Below are 17,694 nucleotides of genomic sequence, written 5' to 3'. Positions count from 1 at the left end.
CAGCTCCCCCAGGTCCCATCAGGCTCACGTCATTGCTGATGGTGGAATCTCGGTGGACGAGGCGCTGAACGTGGCTGTCAATGCTGCTGCCTGAGGAGAACTTGGTGAGCATGGCTGGCTGGGCCTCCCGCTCCCGCTGCCTCACCGCCGCCTCGCAGGCCTTCCACTCGGCTAGCACCCTCTTGTACCTTGCTGCCACAGCTGAGTCCACCTGTCCAAGAGCACACCGTGACCACAGAGGTGGGGGAGCGCCCCAGGACAGCTGGAGACCAGGATTGGGCCTAGCGGTGAAGACAGCGGGGCTGCTCTGCTAACACCTTCCTCTGCCATATTTCTTTCCAGCTGGGAAGGGGCCAAGGCTTGAGAGGCCCCTCCCTGGGGCCCCTTGGCCCAGCTCCCCATCTCTCTACCCCATGGGAGTGGGGTCCCCTTACCTGCTCCATCTCTTTCTTGCTCATGCCAAACTTGTAGTGGCCAAGCAGAAAGGGCCAGACGTCCTTACGGATTTCGTGCTCCACGCCCCCGTAGTAAACCTGCCGGAGCAGCTCCAACTCCTTGTAGTTCTGAGGGACCCGGGAAGGAAAGACCGTAGAGCCCCCGTGGTCACTACAGCCCCACGGGGTGACCCTGCCTCCATTCTTCCCATGGGGGGCTGGGGACAGTGATTCTGTCAGGCCACTGAAGCCCAGGCCAGCCCTGCTTTGGGGTGGGCATGTCCTCCCTGCCCCAGATCACAGCTGGATGAGATCCAGTTCAACCTCCTTTCCCTCCAGGACAGGCAACAGAGATTTGCCCGAGGTTTCAGAATAATGTGGAAGCAGACTAGGACCCGTCCATCCCCCTTCCCACAGAAGCCCACAGACTCAGCTGTCTGAGATTCCACCATGACCTGGGCCACCCCAAGGCTCTCAGTCCCAACCTCTATTACATTTTACTTGAATTCACATCTGGTCAATGAGAGCTACTCCCAGGGCAGCCTGCCCCATACTCGCTGCTGCTTTTGCCTGCCCCCCACCCCCCGCCCCTTGACCCAGCCTCTGGCCCTGGCTCCTCAGAGTGTGCACCTTTTCGTCCTTCTGATATTTGCTCCACACATCCTTGGTGAGGCCCCCTGAGGCCCCCTGGGGCCGGGTGGGAGGGATGATGTTGTGATGCACCAGCGCTGACAGATGGGTCCGTACCGTGGACAGGTGGCGGCAGTAGGCCAGCCCTGTGGGGGGCAGGGGTAGCCAGGACCCATGACAATGGTGCCTCCCCCAGCTCTCCCTGCTCTTGGCCCCACCTCACCCTACACTCACAGCCATAGAAGGCCCGGGACACGATCTGCCTCTTCATGCTCTCACACAGCAGCCTGAGGGGCAACCTGTGGAAATAACCTGGCTCAGAGGGGAGGGGATCAGCCCCTCTGGTGGGAGGAGGTTGAAAGAGGACATTCTGGCCTAGGGGCAGGTAAGGTCATCGGGTGGTATGAGGAGTAGGACCAGCTGCCCAGTAGCACATCTGTGGCCTCCCTGGGTCTGTCAGTCACCCTAGATGGAGCTGCTGGGGACCTAGCCTGGCCCCCAACCACCCAAGAGATTTTGGGCAACTAACTTCACTTCATGTTAGTGAATCTTGGTTTCCTCAAGTGAAAATAGAGAACCATCTCAGGGTCACAAGGAGTCACAGGCAAAAAATGAAGTTAACAGGTAGAAGAGAACAGCCTATGAAAGCATCAGGGGCTCGCATGTGGCCCTCACACAAATGCCATCCATATACCCGGCACCTGGAAGTGCCCAGATATCTGGTGTGCGCCCTCAGATGCACAGCCTGATGGCAGAGTCCCTGTCCACACTGGGAAGGAGAGTGCCTGCATGCTGAGTACCTACTATGTGTGAGGCACGGCTCTGGGCACTGAGTCACACACCTCATTTGGTCCTCACAAGTACCTTAGAAAGGAGGTCCTATTATTCCCATTTTACAGATGAGGAAACAGAGGCTCAGAGACGTAGAGGCTCACAGGGACTCAGTAACATGTCAAAGCCACATAGGTAGCAGAAGGGAAATTGAACCCAAGTCTGTCCAGCCTGAGGCCACCCTGTCAGACAAGTGACACTGCCACTAAGGGCAGAATGCACGCAGGCAGACCCAGCCACAGGGCCCACTCACCGGTCGGGGACACAGCTGCAGTGGCTGGGAGTGGCATATGGGGAGCTGCGGGTGGAGCAGAAGAGACAGGAGCCCTGGCTGCACAGGGACTCCAGGTGCCAGGCTGGCAGGCTGGGCCCGAAGCCCTGCATTTCGATCATGTCGCCAGCATCTGAGGACAGGAAGGGGGCCATTGTCAGGGCCTGGCGGGCCTCCCTCCCCACTAACACCCTATAGCATGCCCACCTCTGGGCCCAGAGCTGCAGCATGAAGTCACCCATTGGTAGAAAACCACCAAGGTGGCGCCTGCCTGGTCCAGAGCCTGGAGATGGAAATGGTGGAGAGAGAGGGCGCCTGATGCTTCCCACCCTCTGCCTAGTCTTTCTGCGTGTGATAAAATACTTGGTCTGAGTTGTGGATACTTGTGTCTGTTCTCGCCATCTTGCTATTGGCGATGGAAAAAACACTTGTTTTTCTAGAGGGAGGAGCAGAAAAAAAAAAAAAAAGGAGCAAAAGCCTAAGCTCTTTAAAACGCCGCCAGCTGGCTTTGCCCTCAACGATTCAGCCTGGTCGTCCTGGACAAACTCTGAGCTGGGCAGGAAGGTGCCAGGAACGCGGCAAGCGTTGGAACCTCTCCACATCAGGAGTCTCCACTGATCAGAGCTCCTGAGGATCCCAGAGCCACTCGTCCCGGTCCCCAGACCTTACCCCTCTGAGGGTTCTAGAACCTGTCACAGGTTAAGGAGGAGCAGTGCTCCCCCCACCCAGCTAGGTGCCCTTGCTGCCAACTCACACAGGTTCTCCCCGAGTTCTCCAGCCTCGCCCAGCCAGACTGCACTGAGCATGGCGGCCTCCTCCACGCACACAGGTGAGCTGGCAGGAAGGGCAAAAGTCCCAGCACTGTCAGGCCATTGTGGGGCGGTGGCTGGGCACCTAGTTCCACCACCTAGAAGAACGTGCCCAGTGCAGCCTCAGAAGATGGCTCCCTGGACACATCTATGCCACCAGCGGATGGAGCCTTTCAGCCAGCCCAGCTGGTCTGAGTCAGAACTCAAGACCCTTGAGGGCCCAAGTGGGGCAGAACACTGCCCACAGGGGTCTCTGTGAGTCACAAAGATGAAGCAAAGTGAGGGTAGAAAGCGTAAGGACGAGGAGATGATGCCAGGAGAGAATGGGAGAGCACAGAAGAGGGAAGAAGAAGGAAAGACAGCTGTACGTCAAAGTACAAAGAAACTTTTTTCAAGCAGCACTTTTTCATATGAATCAAAGCCTGGGCCCTGGCCTGCTAGGAGTCTAGAGCAGACCTAGGCCCGATTTTTGTCAGAGTGAGCCTCGGTGGGGAGGGCGGAGCCAAGCCCCCTCCAATCCCCTCAGGAGATGCCCTGTCTTGGCCTGAGGCTCTCTTCTCAGACCCACAGGTGGGATTTTTGTAGCTGGATTTTTGACCTGGCCCTTCAGCTCCACCAGGAGGCAAATTAAGGGAACATACTCAGTGTGGAAAGGGCTGCGGCTCTGGGAGTGAGGAGTTGCAAGCCATGCCCAGAACTGGGAAGAAGAGGGAGGGGACAAATGCAGGTTCAGTGGGGCAGGAGCCCAGCTCCTGCCCTTGCAACAGGCAAGAGAAAGGCCGGGTCATGAGAGGGAGGGTGGGAACAGGCCCAGCCAGGCAGGCAGCAGGCAACAGGCGGGCAAGCGGGGGTGGGGGGGGGCGCGACAGGTGCAGAGGATGAACGGTGGGCACATAGGGAAACAAGCTCATGCCCAAAAAGTAGGGCCCAACCAAGGCAAGACTCCTGGGTCAATGCTCTTCACCTTAATTCTCCAGGAAGGAGCTGAACCAGCCAGCATTGAACACTGCATCTCTGAATTAACCCAGTGCAGACAGCTGGAGCTCTGGAGTGACTGGGTGAGGGGCAGCAGGCTGGACACGGGGGGGGGGGGGGGGGGGGGGATTGGGGAATCTGCTGGGCCAGCTTTGACTCTGACTCTCTCCTCTGAGCATGAGGAAAGTCTGAAGCAAAAACGATCAGGATGGTTGAACCCCACAGCCCCTAAGACTCCGAGTGAAAGGTGCCTGGCCTGGAGCAGAATTAGAGTGAACAGCATCTCTGCTCTGTGGGGAGGTAGCAGGAGGAGGAGGAGAGGTAGGGGGAGGGGGAGGAGAGTCTGGACACCCGCCCCTTGATTCACATGCACAAGTCAAGCATGTGGCAGGCCTGAAAAGCAACGGCTAGTAGAACGGACTCGACAGTGTTGTCATTACGGACTGGGGCGGGGGTAGGGGCTCCCATCACAACCCCAACCACCTGCCAATTCTCCTCTCCTGCCTCCTCTCCTCTCCCCAAGTACCGGGGGCCCAGGGCCTGCATACTGGGTTGATCTGATTCCCGAGTTCCCCCAAGAGGAAGCCCAGATGAGGCCTGAGGCCTCTGGGCTCCATAGGCACGGGGGCTTCTCTGACCCTGGAAGCCTCGGCCCTAAGACTGGTCAGGGTTGGGCTTCCTAGCGCCAAGTCTGCCAAGACAGGGGCTCTGTGGGACACCCCCCCCAAGCCTCCAGCCTGATATCCGCTCACACTGTAGGAAAAGGATCCTTGTCCTTCCTGACTCAGCCTTCCTACACTGCTCCGAATACCTTAGCCTGTAAATAAGCAGCCCCGAGCCCAGGTTTGCAAGGAACCAGATGGCGAGCTGTGTGCAGACAATATCAGAAGTGAGGCTCCCTTGCACTCCTACCCAGGGGACCTGTCCAGGAGGGCTACAAGGGAGGCAAGGCACAAGGGCAGGCATGTGGCAGAGAGGGGGCAGCTGCTAGGGCTGTGCTGAGGGTGCTCTAGGTGGGTGCTAGGCCACAGACTTAGTTTCCCAGGGAGTGGAGGTGGGGGGGGCTCATTGCTGATTTGGTGTCTGGGCTAAGGAACTGGGCTGTTTGGCAGAAGTTTGTGGAAGCATAAAGGGCATGTCACATATTCTTAGATACCCTCTGTAGGGTCAGGAAAAGGGGAGAAGAAATTAATTCTATGGCACGGGAATGGGTGGGGATGGAGAAGTTCCCTTAAACTCCAAGAAAGCAGGCCCCAGCCCTTTCATAACCGGTTTTCCCTTGAGCATCCTGCCCTCGACTTCCCAGGTTACCTGGCCAAGTCACTCTGTAAAGAGTGGGTTTCTCCTTCTCTACCGACCTATCTGTGTGCTAAGAAGGATGGGTGGTGAAGAGAGGAACCAACGCCGAGGAGCTCTGGGCACTGTGCTGGGTCGTTTACAATGAAGGGACCTCCTCTGTGATCAGTGGCTCTGAGGTCTGGGAGGGTGGGAAACACCTGTCTTAGATCTCTGGTGCGTTTATTTCTAGAATGCATGCTGAGGCAGCAGGTAGTATCTGCGGAAGCCATCAGCCTTGCTGGGTAAACCCAGCCCTGGGTCCCCTTCCACTGTGGCTCCAACCCCTCGCCTGAGCCAGGGACTCATTCAGGTGAGCTGTCGAGCCCTCACCCCTGCCGGGGAGGGGCCTGTACCTCTATCCTGTTTCTGTTAAGTCACAAGTCAGAGGTACAGGGCCAGGAGGCCAGTCTTCCCAGCCAGCAAGGGAGAAAGAGAGAGACACTGCCTCAGGTTTGCCAGCATGACCCCCAGGTACAGCGCTTGGAAAGACATTCGGGGTTCCTGAGAGGCAACCAGATGGTCTGATCTTCCTACCAGAGGATCCTCCCTCTGGGGCATGAAGCCCTCTCCCTTACAGACTCGATGAGGAGCCCCAAGCCCCCTGCTCTTTGTACCATCCCCTCTTCTTGCCAGCGCCTCTTTCCACCCTCTCTGACCTGCCTCCTGATGGGGGACCACCCCAGTCCCATAACGCCAACACTGCCGGTCGAGCCCCTGCAGAGGGTGGCAGGTGGGCCAGGGGGCGGGGCAGGGTGGGGCGGGGGCGGGGCAGGGATAAAAACCTTTCATCGGATTGGGAGCTGTGAGGTTCCGCGAGCAGATCATTGAGAGCATCGCGTGCAGTTTATCCTCCTCTTCCTCATCATCGTCCACCGAGGCCGCGCGGCTGGCCGCTAGGTGGTGGTAGTTAATAGTGACTGCTCAAAGAGAACAGCGAGAGAGGCAGAGGCATGAGCACCTGGTCCTGGTGGGAGGCACCAGACTCCCTCCTTGCAGGCAGGGGGCCAGAGAGTCTGGGTCGCCTTGAACCTGCTGGCGCTGAGAACGGGCTGGGGTACCGAGAGCTCTCTGAATGATTTACTGGGGACAGTGTGGAAGAGAGTGAGGGCAAGGAGGCAGCTCCAGAGCTCCGTGGGTGGAGACCCTGTCTACGAAGAACAGAAGATGGAGAACTGACCGGGGAGCAAGGGGAGTGAAAGACAGGGACCAGTGGGGACAGGCAGGCAGCTCAGGAGTTCCCCAGCCCTGGCCAGAGCTGGCACAACTGCTGGCAGACGGATCCTGATCGTTCTCCAGCTCACGTCATGGTCAGGCTGAACCAAATCTGCAGATTACCCCAAATCCCCCTCCTGAGACTGTAAATCCAAACTTCGTCAAGGTTTGCCCAGAGCTGCATACAAGGAGCCCGAGTGACTCCATTGGGTTTCAGTTCCTGGGTGCCCTGGCTTGCCCTCTGGGGACACAGTCCTTAAAGCAAAGTGACCAGAACTAGGAGATGCCAAGGCTTAAAGAGGGGACGTGGGTCATCTCAGCTGAGCAGCAGCCCAAGATTAAATGGCAGGTTTGCAAACACGTTCTGACATAAGGCATGGCTCCTAGTTAAACACCTCTGGGAGGGGGGTCCAATGGCCCCCCGTGGCTCATGTCCATCAGGCCTGTTGGGGCTATCTGGGCTACGGCTATGTTTGCTGTCTGGGTCATCTGTCTGCTAATGCAGAAACAACTTGCTGACAGCTTATTGGCCCAAGTTAGGAAATTTAGGGACCAGGTGGCCCAGTTGGCAAAAAATGCTCTGTGCTCATAAATTTCCGGAGCTTATCCCAAGACTGGGGAGTCTGGCCCAGAGAAACCTACAGAGAGCAGCAGCACTCATACCAGAAAGGGAACGCTGATGTTGGCAGATACGTAGACAGGCCCCGTGGGCCCAGCGGTGTGTGTCCAGGTGGGGCAGGACCCACGAGTGCCAAGCCATCTCTCGGACCCCAGTCACCAAGGATCCCTGACCAGCTCCAAGTTTCACCTTCAGGTGCAACCCTACTCCAACTAAAGCTCCTCTGATCAGTAGCTGGTCCGAGGAGGGCTCTGGCTCTGGGGAATCAGAAACAACTTGCGCCATCTAAAAGGAAGCACTGATCCTACACCCAGGCTGCTTTGTGGCAGGCGGGCCTTGGGCTCTGGAGGAATGGAGTTCTCCACCTTCCCTTTCTAGTCTTACCACTTCTTTTTTTTTTCCCCCTCAGGCCAGGGCAGGAAAGGCTAAGAGAAAACTGTACAGTACTGGCTGAGGCAAATACTTGGGGTGACAAGGTGGGGGAAGACAGCCAGGTAGAAGAGAGGCAGCTTCTCAGAGGGTTGATCTGCAGGGGAAGGTCTGGCGAGAGGCCTGGTCGGTGAGTGGACTCTGCCTGCCACCCCTCCTGGGTGACACGGCACTCCCCCACCTCCCTGAGCGTCTTTCTCTCTTCCTCCACGGATGAAGGTTGAGACACTCACTGTGCTCATGCCTGTGGCCGGGGTAAATGATACGGAACACGTAGTCTGTGGCCCGCCCGGTGCCCATCTCCTCCACATCCATGGTCCGCATGCTGTTGCGTTTCCGTAGCTTGGGGAACACTTTCCCCTGTGGAGGGAAGGGTGGGGGGGTTGGCCTGTGCAGAGCAGCGTCTGATCCCTGGTCCTGCCCTAGGGAGCCGCTAAGAACTCCAGTGCGGAAAGGAAGGTAGTGAGCAGAGAGCCCCCCTCACACATCCCGAGCCCTGAGGTACCTTCCCCTGCTGGGTCCAGAGCGGGGGCTCTAGCTGTCCTCGGGGCAGCAGCCCATTCTCCAGGCAGGACAGAAAGGAAAGCAGGTGGCCTCCCTGTGGGAAGTGCAGCGGGGGCCTCTGGATGCCATCCTGGCTCACCAGCACGAGCGTGCCACCGCTCTCTGTGGGGTGTACGCGCACAGGTGAGGCTGGGCCTCTGAGACCCCATGGTCACCACCACAACCCAGTCAGCCAGGCCTCCCAACCGGACGCATGGGCATGACGGGAGGAGGCCAGGACACCCAATGGGCCCTGTAAAGCATGTGGCCGGGAAGGGGCTGTCTCTCTCTGTCCTCAACCCTGTGCCCAGGACAAGGGAGGCTCACTTTGCTGGTGGCAGTGGATGCAGACGATCTGACTGAAGGGAACAACCAGGGCATAGTCCCAGTAAACGCTGGAAAGCAACCAGATCGATGTCACTGTGTCGCGAGACCCGTCATCCCACTTTCTTCATTTCCCACCGCCAAAACCTGTGAAATGACCCTGAAGACAGGAGGACTGTGGCCGAGAAGTGACCTCGCCCAGGCGTGTCCATCTGGGCCTGTGCTGTCATGGCACAGAGCCTGGCAGTCTCAGCTGCCTCGAGCTTGGCTCAGGCCAACCTCTTCATGCCCAGGCCTGGCTTGATCTTAGAGAGCTTGGGATTCTCTCTGGGCAGCCTATTCCTGCAATTCTTGGCATCAGGATAAGGAGTGACGCCTGCCTCCTGGAGCAAGCGGAGTCTGTGCACCCCCCTGCCTGGAGTCCCAGAGCCCCCACCTTTTCTCCAGCTCGGAGTCCCCCAGAGTCCCGTTCATGAGTTGGTTGGGGGTCCACTTCAGAGTTAGGCTCTCTGCAGCCTGGTGCAGGGAGAGGTAGCCAGGGACGGCCTCCATGTCCTCCTTCTGTGGGGAGGAAACACAGCAGAAAGCAGAGGTAACAAGGTGCTAAGACTCCCAGGAGAGGCCTCTGAGCTCCAGGCGGGAGCTGGGGAGCCCGAGCTAGCACAGTCCCAGGACCCCGGAATGGAGGCCAGGAGGAGGGAGGGGAGAACATGAGCTGCATGCAGATGGGGGTCCCTCCTCTCCCTGGCTGACCTGGGGCTACTGGCTCTGTTCTCTGTTCTGTCAGCCTCCTGGATACCAGGTATGTCCTGGGCCAGCCATACCCAAGCCAGGAGTTCACCCTGCCATCCGGCTGCCATTCCCACCTTCGGACAGCCTGCTTCTCAGTTAGCAGTGCAGATTCTAACAGAGTGGGTGGCTGCCAGCTCCATGCTGGACACGGGGCATATGAGGGCGAAGTAAGGGGGAGCGGGAGGTACCGCTTGCTTCTCTATAGTCAAGCCCCTGAGGAAGGGGACACATGTGACTGGAAAGTTCCAGTCCTGGGCCTTTCTGAAGAGGGAGAAGAGGGCATTCAGTTTTCTTACCGGCTGCACCAGCACGTTGTTCTTGCCGTAGAGAAGCCGTGTCCTTGAATTCTGGTGCAGGGACTCCACGTACTCACGGGCACAGGCAGCCAGCCTGTCCTCTGCCGCGCTGCCACTCGAATGCCGCTTCCGGATCTAAACAGGAAGGCACAGCTCAGCCCGCAGCCCTAGGATATCTGCCTCAGACAACACGAGGCTTCCACACAGACCCTCTCTAGCTGACCCAGGGGTCCATTCTCTCCCAGGTCTGCTCTCGGCCACCCTCCGCCCTCCAGCCACGAGCCACTGGTGTGCTCCTGGCGTTTATGTGAGTGCCAGCAGGGATAAAAGGCTCTCCTCTCCTGCGGTAGCCATGACCTTGATGCATCTCTAAGGTCGAGCCTGTGTCTGCAAGAACACAGAGGCCAAGCCGCCCTTTCCTACAGGGCCATGGACATAGCCTGGATAAGTATAAGGGGTGGGGAGAGGGATACCTACTCCGAGGGCTGGGCGCTTTGCAGGGGAGTCCTGGCGATTAGGGGGACCCCGGATACGGTGCCTCTGGACCAGCTCATCCGCGGAGGGGTCAGTCCAGTAGTGATCAGCCGTCTTGAGCTTGGTATACTCCAAGGCACAGGGTCCCACTGTGGAGACAGGGACAGTTAGCTCTGATGGGGCCCCTTCAGCATCTGCCCCTCAGTCCCCACCGGCCGGCCCAGACAGGCTTCTCTGCTCTCAGGCTCACCTAGAAGAGAGGCCAAGATGGGGCCAAACACAGGATCTGACAGTAACGCCTCCTTCTCGTAGTACTTGCTGCCAGGGGGAGAGACAGACAGGGCGCTCATTCCAGGACAGTCAAGCCGACCAAGTATGGACATCCACACAAAGACCCTTTCATGGGAGTCACTAATAAGAAATGAATCCACAAGGACTGAGCTCTGTGGGGAGCGCAGTGTGGTCTATGCTTTCCGGATGAGAGAGGGGAAGATGGGGCATGCCTAGACACTGCTGGGGACAATCACGCATGCTGAAGGATGGGGCTGAAGGACTGCTCAGGAGGTGGGCCCCAGGGAGGGGCTGCTTGGGGGATGGGGCAGTCACCTGCAGTTCTCTACCAGGTACTGCATGACCCTGTCCAGCACTTTCTCGATGAGTGCTGTGCGCACCCATATGTGCTTTAAGGCCTGCAGGCTGAGTGCTGGGGCCTTCCCACCGGCAGAGCCCTGTCTCCGCAGGGCATCCTGGTTGCCTGCTGAGGGTTTCCTGCAAAGAGATAGTGGGCTTCAGAAATGGAGGGTCTGGGGGGGAAGCCCCAGACAGGCAGCGCTAGGAGCAGAGTTTGGTGCCACAAGGACCCAGAGGAGTGACGAAGATGAGGGGTTGACATGGGGGCTTGTGTCCAAAAGAAGCCAACCCCCACCCTGAGACTGGTCTCTCACCCCAGGGACCCTGCAAAAAATGAGCCCAGGAATCCAGCCTGGGAAGCAGCAAATGCCAAGTGCAAGGAGCAGAGGGGCATGATGGGAGGAGCCAGCCCAGGGCTCACCTGCTCTCTACTTGTTGCTGTAGCTCCTGTACCTTGTGGCAAATCTCCCCAGCCACTGGGCACGTCTTCCCCACCTTGGTGAACAGGGCGGCCATCTTGTCACTGCGCAGGAAGCCGGCAGCACGCCGTCTCAGCTGATGTAGGAGGCAAGCCTCCACTGCACCTGAGCCGCAGAGAAAACCAGCACCTGAGCCTGGGTGCAAGGGGGAAAGGGAGAGTGGAGTACGGAGTACAGGCAGGCCCTGACCCATGCTGGGATGAGGGAGAGGGGCAGGCCAGGACCATATGCCCCAACCTCCTTCCGAAATTCCCCTCCCTGTCTCTCCGACCCTGCCCAGGGTGGACCTTCAGGGGCTGACATGCCATAACATCCCTCTCCCTGTCGTTGCCTGGTGTGTACATGCCTCCTGTGTGCAGCACTCCCGCAGGACTGTGAGGACCAAAGCTGCCAGTTCCAGTGGCTCCTCCCCCGCCCACAAGGTCAAGCATGGACAGTCCCAACAGGACAGGGGCTGCAGGGAGTACACAGCCGGCAGCCCTCCCGGAAAGCATGGACGATGTGGTTGCTAAGGAACAGGGCTCTGGGAAGGAGGTGAAATATTGATGAGGCCGCGGCAGAGATCAGACCCAACAACGGCTCCTGAATTATTGATGAGCCCTGCAGCCGAGAGCGAGAGATTTCTATTTCCCATGCTGGCAGGATTTCCCTTTACTCATTCATGTTTTTAGGGGCTAGTTTATTTCCCCCATCTGGATCCTGCAGGAAGGAAAGAACGACTTGGGGGGAAAGAGTGGGAAGTTGCCCCAGGCATGTGCAGAGTCTAAAAATATTAGTATGAATGGGGGGTGCTCACCCATTATGAGGAGGGAAAGGCCCAGAAAGAGGAAGGGAGTTGATCATAGTCATGCAGTGGCAGAGCCAGAACCACGATCCAGGATCTTAAACCCTGGCCCAGGCCCTTTCACTTCTTCCAGGTGTGTTGGGGGGGCCCCATAGGTGGAAGAAAGAGGGGTCCCCTCGTGTCACACAGGTGTTCTTTCTATACGGACTGACAACAGTGCTATGACGGAGGTGGGAGTCAGAACAGGGTCTGGAGCTTAGCACATGACCAGGGAAATGTGGGGGAAAACACTGAGCCTGTTTTCACCTACGAAATGGGGCTGCTACTTAGGACTGGCATGAAACGTCACACAGGATGAACTGAGTAAAGTCCTTGCATGAGTCTGGCACGCAGGAGGTACTCCGTCCTTGTCGGGTGCCTGAGTCCTCAACCCTTTTTAGCGAGATCCTGTTCCACGGTTAACCTGCAAGGGCTGGGTTTTTGCAAGACTCTTCCGGGCAGGAAGAGGAGAGAGGGAATCACAGGCTGCCCAGAGGTAGGTGGAGATGCTGTTCTCTCAAGAAGAGGGGAATTAAGGCCCCATCAGCTTGACTGTGCCTAGGGTCATTAGAATATGAAGCCTGGCCTTGGGAAATAACCACTGATCCCAGGCTCTCATCTGGTTTTTGTTCTCATTTTCAGTACTGACAGGCAGTCACTGCTGTCCTATGAGTTGTGTCTGACCCTCTCTTGTATTGAAGTCAAGAGGTTGGAAAGAGTCCTGGGGACCAACCTGTAGGTCGGACCCAGGGGAAATAAGGCAGGACCCTCCCTCTCCTAGGAGCTTCCTACTGGGCTCTTCACTGCTCAGGTCTCAGAGGACTTTATTTTACAAGGCACAGCCTTTCCCTCCCAGCATGTGCACACACGTGTGTGCACATGTGTATACAGACGGATATACCTACACATATCATGTGTGTATGGTGCATGTGGGAGAATCTCTCCTTAAGTGTCCATATACTCTACTCCATGGCTGTCCCCTTGGTCCCTGGAGGTCCTGTGTGGCCCTGTGCAAAGGTGAGTGAGACCCGGTCTCTTGATCCTGAGGTTGCAGCACCGATAGGAAAGTGGTGACCATTCCCTGGGATTGCACTCCCCGTTTCGGGGGAAGAGAAGCAGCATTGAACGTGACCAGAGTGGCAGCAGGTGGCACCAGTCCTAGAGGGAATCATGTGCCTCAGTAATGTGACTAACTGCTGGCATAATGAGTCATTAGCCTTCCCACCTTCCCCAGGAGATTGCAAATGCAGCCAGGCTGGGGAGCCGGGACTGGCAGGTAGTAGTGTTTCTACCCGCTGGGCCGCACCCACACTCTCAGGAAACCTCTGGGCACAGGTGTTAGGGTTCTCCGGGGTGAGCAGAGGCAAATACTGCAAGTAGAGAATATCAAGAGAAACCCAGACATCATGCCCAGTACCCTCCTGCTCATGGCATAGCCCCTAAGTTCCTTCTACGGAATGCAGGCAAGGTGCCAGGAAATGTCTGGGGAAGAAGAAATCCCTCGCAACTCTCTACCTTCCAAGCAACGTAAATGACCCTCTATGCCAGGTATTCTTTTTTTTTTTTTTTAAAGATTTTATTTATTTATTTGACAGAGAGAGATCACAAGTAGGCAGAGAGGCAGGCAGAGAGAGAGGAAGGGAAGCAGGCTTCTTGCTGAGCAGAGAGCCCGATGCGGGACTCGATCCCAAGACCCTGAGGTCACGACCTGAGCCGAAGGCAGTGGCTTAACCCACTGAGCCACCCAGGTGCCCCTATGCCAGGTATTCTTAACCCAGCCATGCGCTCCTTGGCCACTGACTGTTCAAACTGCACTTGTCCTTCCCCATCCCCACAGGGCTTTCGGCCCACCCTCCACCGATGTCAGCACATGCAATGAAAATTATTGCGTGCAGCATGTAGGCACAATAGTAGTAACAATAACTCTAATGATAACTGAGAACTACTATCCTAAGAGGGTTTGTAGGTGAGCTTCTGTGCCTTCCAAAGACCCCCAAATATTGCATACAAAATCACTGGTGTGTTCCAGCATGCTTATGTGAGTATTTTTCCAGATAAATTATCCATGATTTTTAGCTTCTAAAAGGGGTACTTGACCCCCAAAAGCTTTAGAATCCCTGCTCTAATACTTTTGGGTTGAGCGGAACCACAGACAGTTCCACGGGTCGAAACTCAGAGGTACAAGTACAAAGACTCTCCCTGCCCCACAGTGTACAGTGAACACCACTCAGAACTCAGTTGCAGAACCATCAGCAATGAAGTCCAATTCTCCTGCTGCCCTTACTGCCCAGGGAGGGCCTCTCACAGACTATCAAGCACCCTTTTCCTGGGAGAAGCCATCCAGACGTCCATGCTTTGCCTTTCCTGACTGAAGGCCCAGAGCACCAAGCAGAACTCCAGCACTTGGGCGCCTGGGTGGCTCAGTGGGTTAAGCCGCTGCCTTCGGCTCAGGTCATGATCTCAGGGTCCTGGGATCGAGTCCCGCATCGGGCTCTCTGCTCAGCAGGGAGCCTGCTTCCCTCTCTCTCTCTCTCTCTCTGCCTGCCTCTCCATCTACTTGTGATCTCTCTGTCAAATAAATAAATAAAATCTTTAAAAAAAAAAAAAAAAAGAACTCCAGCACTTAATTCCACTTTCTGCCTCATGCTGCCACCATGACCCCTCCCCAGGGTGGAAGGCTGTGGCAGGAGATGCCTATCGTGGCTTAAGCACCAAGTCAGACCAACCCATTCTCCTTCTAAGTGAAGGATCGAGACCCCCAGTTCCACTGGGTCCTGGTACTACCTATAGCCACTCTGGGTCCACCAGAAGAGGGATGAGACATCCCTGACATCATCTAGCTTGTGTCATATGGGACTAATATATACTAAGTAACACAAATCAATACTATTTTTGGTCATTGGTTGGAGTGGAAAGGTTTGGGTGAATAAATCAAAACACACAAACAGATGTGGTTCCATAAGCACAACCCTCTCTCTCCTCACCTTGGTCTTCCAGTAGAACTTTGGAGCCATGGTGCCAGCTGAGCCCACGGAACCCTCTCTGCTCTATTATTCCATCCCACTGACAAGCAGCCTCGGGGAACGACAAGAACTACAAGCCTTGCTGTGGACATCTCTCCCAAAAGGTCTGGCATCATCTTCACAGGGAAAAGCTGGGAATTACAGGCCATGACTAGCCCTGGAACTTTCCCTCACCAGCCTCTGATGTTCCAATAACGTCTACTAAGTTATGGGGCTTAACCAATGCTAAATGGGCTGAAGACCAGAAGTGCTAAGAGACTCCTCTAGGACTCCCTCCCACAAATCCTTATATACTGATTTAACCATTCCAAGGAATCCAATTTAGAAGAGGAGACATTGGTATACAGAGATGGAAGGGACCCAGGAAGTTACTGAATCTTCTCAGACCTTGCTGTGTAGAGGGCTGACTTTCCCTTCTCTGCTCCTCTGCAGGCAGTGTGGCACTCTCTCTCAGTAGTGCAAATAACCTCGGACCTGGTAACCCCTCTTCTGAGAATATAGTCTACAGATATCACTGCAAGATTACTTAGTTACAACAGCAAGAGACTGGAAACTATCCTCGTGTCCATCAACGGGAACGGGTTAAGTAAATATGGTATATTCACACAACAGATTATTCTACAACTCTGAAAATGAGTGAGGGTGTTTTCTAGGAACTAACAATGAAATGTCCCCTAAAGCAAGAAGTATGACTACATACCTTTTTGTTACAAAAAGGGTGTGTGTATGGGAAACAAAGAATATAATTTCCATTACTAGGATAAAAAATTCTGGAAGGATGCATAAGAAACAAAAAGTGGTAGCGGTTACCTGTGTGCACATGGGTGAGTGGAGGGAAAGTGGGTGAACGGAGCCAAGTAAAGGAGTAAACTTTACACTGTACACTTTTTGTACACTTTTGATTTTTGAACCAGGTAACATAGTACCCCATCAGAATACTAATTATAATAATTAAACAGGTGACCATTCCAACCCAGATCCCGTGATTCTATAATGAGATGACGCGAGATACTTTCTCTAGCCTGGAAGTGAACCAAAACTCACAAAACCCAAAAAGGCTGGGTCTGTCCATGGGCACCCAGTCCTTCACCAGCTCCCTCAGTAATCCCTCCCAACTGGTTTGGTTCCCCACCCTCCCAAGAGCACATGGGCTCTACTGAGCTTAGCCACAGACCAGAGAAACCATTCAACGGGGGAGACAAGCTGAGGTAGCTCAAGGGGCCATAAGAATGGCCTAAAACTATGGCTGCCCAGGACAGGAGCAGTGGTTAAGAAGGATCCTCAATCAGCCCAGGGAACCTCAGCAACAACCCTGGCTCTCACACACATAGCTATGTTTAAAACTGTCCTCAGCAGCCAAGGGGCCTGGTAATTGGGGGATCCACTGAATGTCCTTCAGAGAACCAGGCCAGTTGGTTAAGATGTAGGGACACTGCATCCAGAGCTAGCACAGTCTGACGTGAAGGCTAAGCCCAAGGCTCTGAGCCACAAAGGGCTGGTAATGGGAAGAGCAGGTGTGGCAAGTAATTTCTGCTCCCCCACCTCTGCTGGCTGCCATCTGTGCAATGGGGGCGTTTGGTTGTAGTCTCCATAGAGAACCCAAGTGAGAATGGTACTGAGTGGAGCAGTCAGCCACAGGTTTGGATCCTGGATCCTGGAATTTTTGAGGATACTACTTAGAACAGAATTTTGTTTTTAAAATTTTATTAGTAAATTTTTTTAAATATTTTATTTATTTGAGAGAGAGAGAGCACGCACATGAGCATGAGCAGGGGTTAGGGACAGACTCCCTGATGAGTAGGGAGCTGGACACGGGACTCGATCCCAGGATCCTGGGATCATGACCCAAGCTGAAGGTAGATACTTGACCGACTGAGCCACCCAGGTGCCCCTTAAAAAATATTTTATATATTTATTTAAAGATTTTATTTAGGGGCGCCTGGGTGGCTCAGTGGGTTGAGCCACTGCCTTCGGCTCGGGTCATGATCTCAAGGGTCCTGGGATCGAGTCCTGCATCGGGCTCTCTGCTCGGCGGGGAGCCTGCTTCCCTCTCACTCTCTCTGCCTGCCTCTCTGCCTGCTTGTGATCTCTGTCAAGTAAATAAATAAAATCTTAAAAAAAAAAAAGATTTTATTTATTTTGACAGAGAGAGAGAGACCACAAGTAGGCAGAGAGGCATGCAGAGAGAGAGAGGGGGAAACAGGCTCCCTGCTGAGCAGAGAACCCAATGCGGGGCTCGATCCCAAGACCCTGAGATGGTGACCTGAGCCGAAGGCAGAGGCTTAACTCATTGAGCTACCCAGACACCTCTAAAAAATATTTTTAAAGTAAGCTCTATGCTGCACATGGGGCTCAAACTCATGACCCCGAGATCAAGAGACTCACACTCCACTGAGACAGCCAGGTGCCCCTAGAGCAGAATATTTAAAAGCTGAATGGCAAAATAAATAAGTAAATAAATAAATAAATAATAAAAGCTAAAAGGCTTGGATGGTGGAATCAAGACTGCCAGGAAAACAGCACCCTCCCTGGAGATAAAGGAACGGGCGGGATGGGCAGCCTTTTTTTAAGTAAGAACTTCCTCCAACTGCCAAGGGGAGAAATCAGCATTTTGAATGTAGCAGATGAAGTGGGAAGGGCAAAGGGGAGAGGGCAGGCATTATCTATCTCTCTCCTCCCCACTTCCCCAGCTGGCTATTTCCACCCATGGATCTGTAACAGCTACTTCCACCCGGAACGAGCATTTCTATGGTAACTAGAGT

At 55.2% G+C, this 17,694-nt stretch overlaps 1 protein-coding gene across 7 annotated transcripts in view; it reads right to left on the bottom strand.

The window, feature by feature from the left end:
- Positions 1-17,694, bottom strand: part of SGSM2 (small G protein signaling modulator 2) — a 36,808-nt gene that overhangs the window by 6,257 nt on the left and 12,857 nt on the right. Inside the window, exons 2-17 of one of the 7 annotated variants that reach the window (XM_047708505.1) lie at positions 12,871-13,067; positions 11,029-11,191; positions 10,584-10,745; positions 10,228-10,295; positions 9,981-10,126; positions 9,504-9,638; positions 8,852-8,976; positions 8,419-8,486; positions 8,054-8,214; positions 7,782-7,908; positions 6,071-6,205; positions 2,149-2,299; positions 1,299-1,363; positions 1,065-1,210; positions 435-563; positions 29-211 (exon numbers count right to left, since the gene is read on the bottom strand). In XM_047708505.1, the coding sequence (XP_047564461.1) occupies positions 29-211; positions 435-563; positions 1,065-1,210; positions 1,299-1,363; positions 2,149-2,299; positions 6,071-6,205; positions 7,782-7,908; positions 8,054-8,214; positions 8,419-8,486; positions 8,852-8,976; positions 9,504-9,638; positions 9,981-10,126; positions 10,228-10,295; positions 10,584-10,745; positions 11,029-11,123 (1,896 nt within the window). In that variant the 5' untranslated portion in view covers positions 11,124-11,191; positions 12,871-13,067. Of the gene's footprint in view, positions 1-28; positions 212-434; positions 564-1,064; positions 1,211-1,298; positions 1,364-2,148; positions 2,300-6,070; positions 6,206-7,781; positions 7,909-8,053; positions 8,215-8,418; positions 8,487-8,851; positions 8,977-9,503; positions 9,639-9,980; positions 10,127-10,227; positions 10,296-10,583; positions 10,746-11,028; positions 11,222-12,176; positions 12,323-12,870; positions 13,068-17,694 lie in introns of those variants that run through there. The other 6 variants (XM_047708506.1, XM_047708500.1, XM_047708501.1 and 3 more) reach the window with 6 other exon arrangements.

This window comes from Lutra lutra, chromosome 16 (genome assembly GCF_902655055.1).
Source record: "Lutra lutra chromosome 16, mLutLut1.2, whole genome shotgun sequence".
Lineage (NCBI taxonomy): Eukaryota > Metazoa > Chordata > Mammalia > Carnivora > Mustelidae > Lutra > Lutra lutra.
The sequence above is the reverse complement of the archived record's forward strand: the minus strand, read 5'-3'. Positions and strand labels throughout refer to the sequence as shown.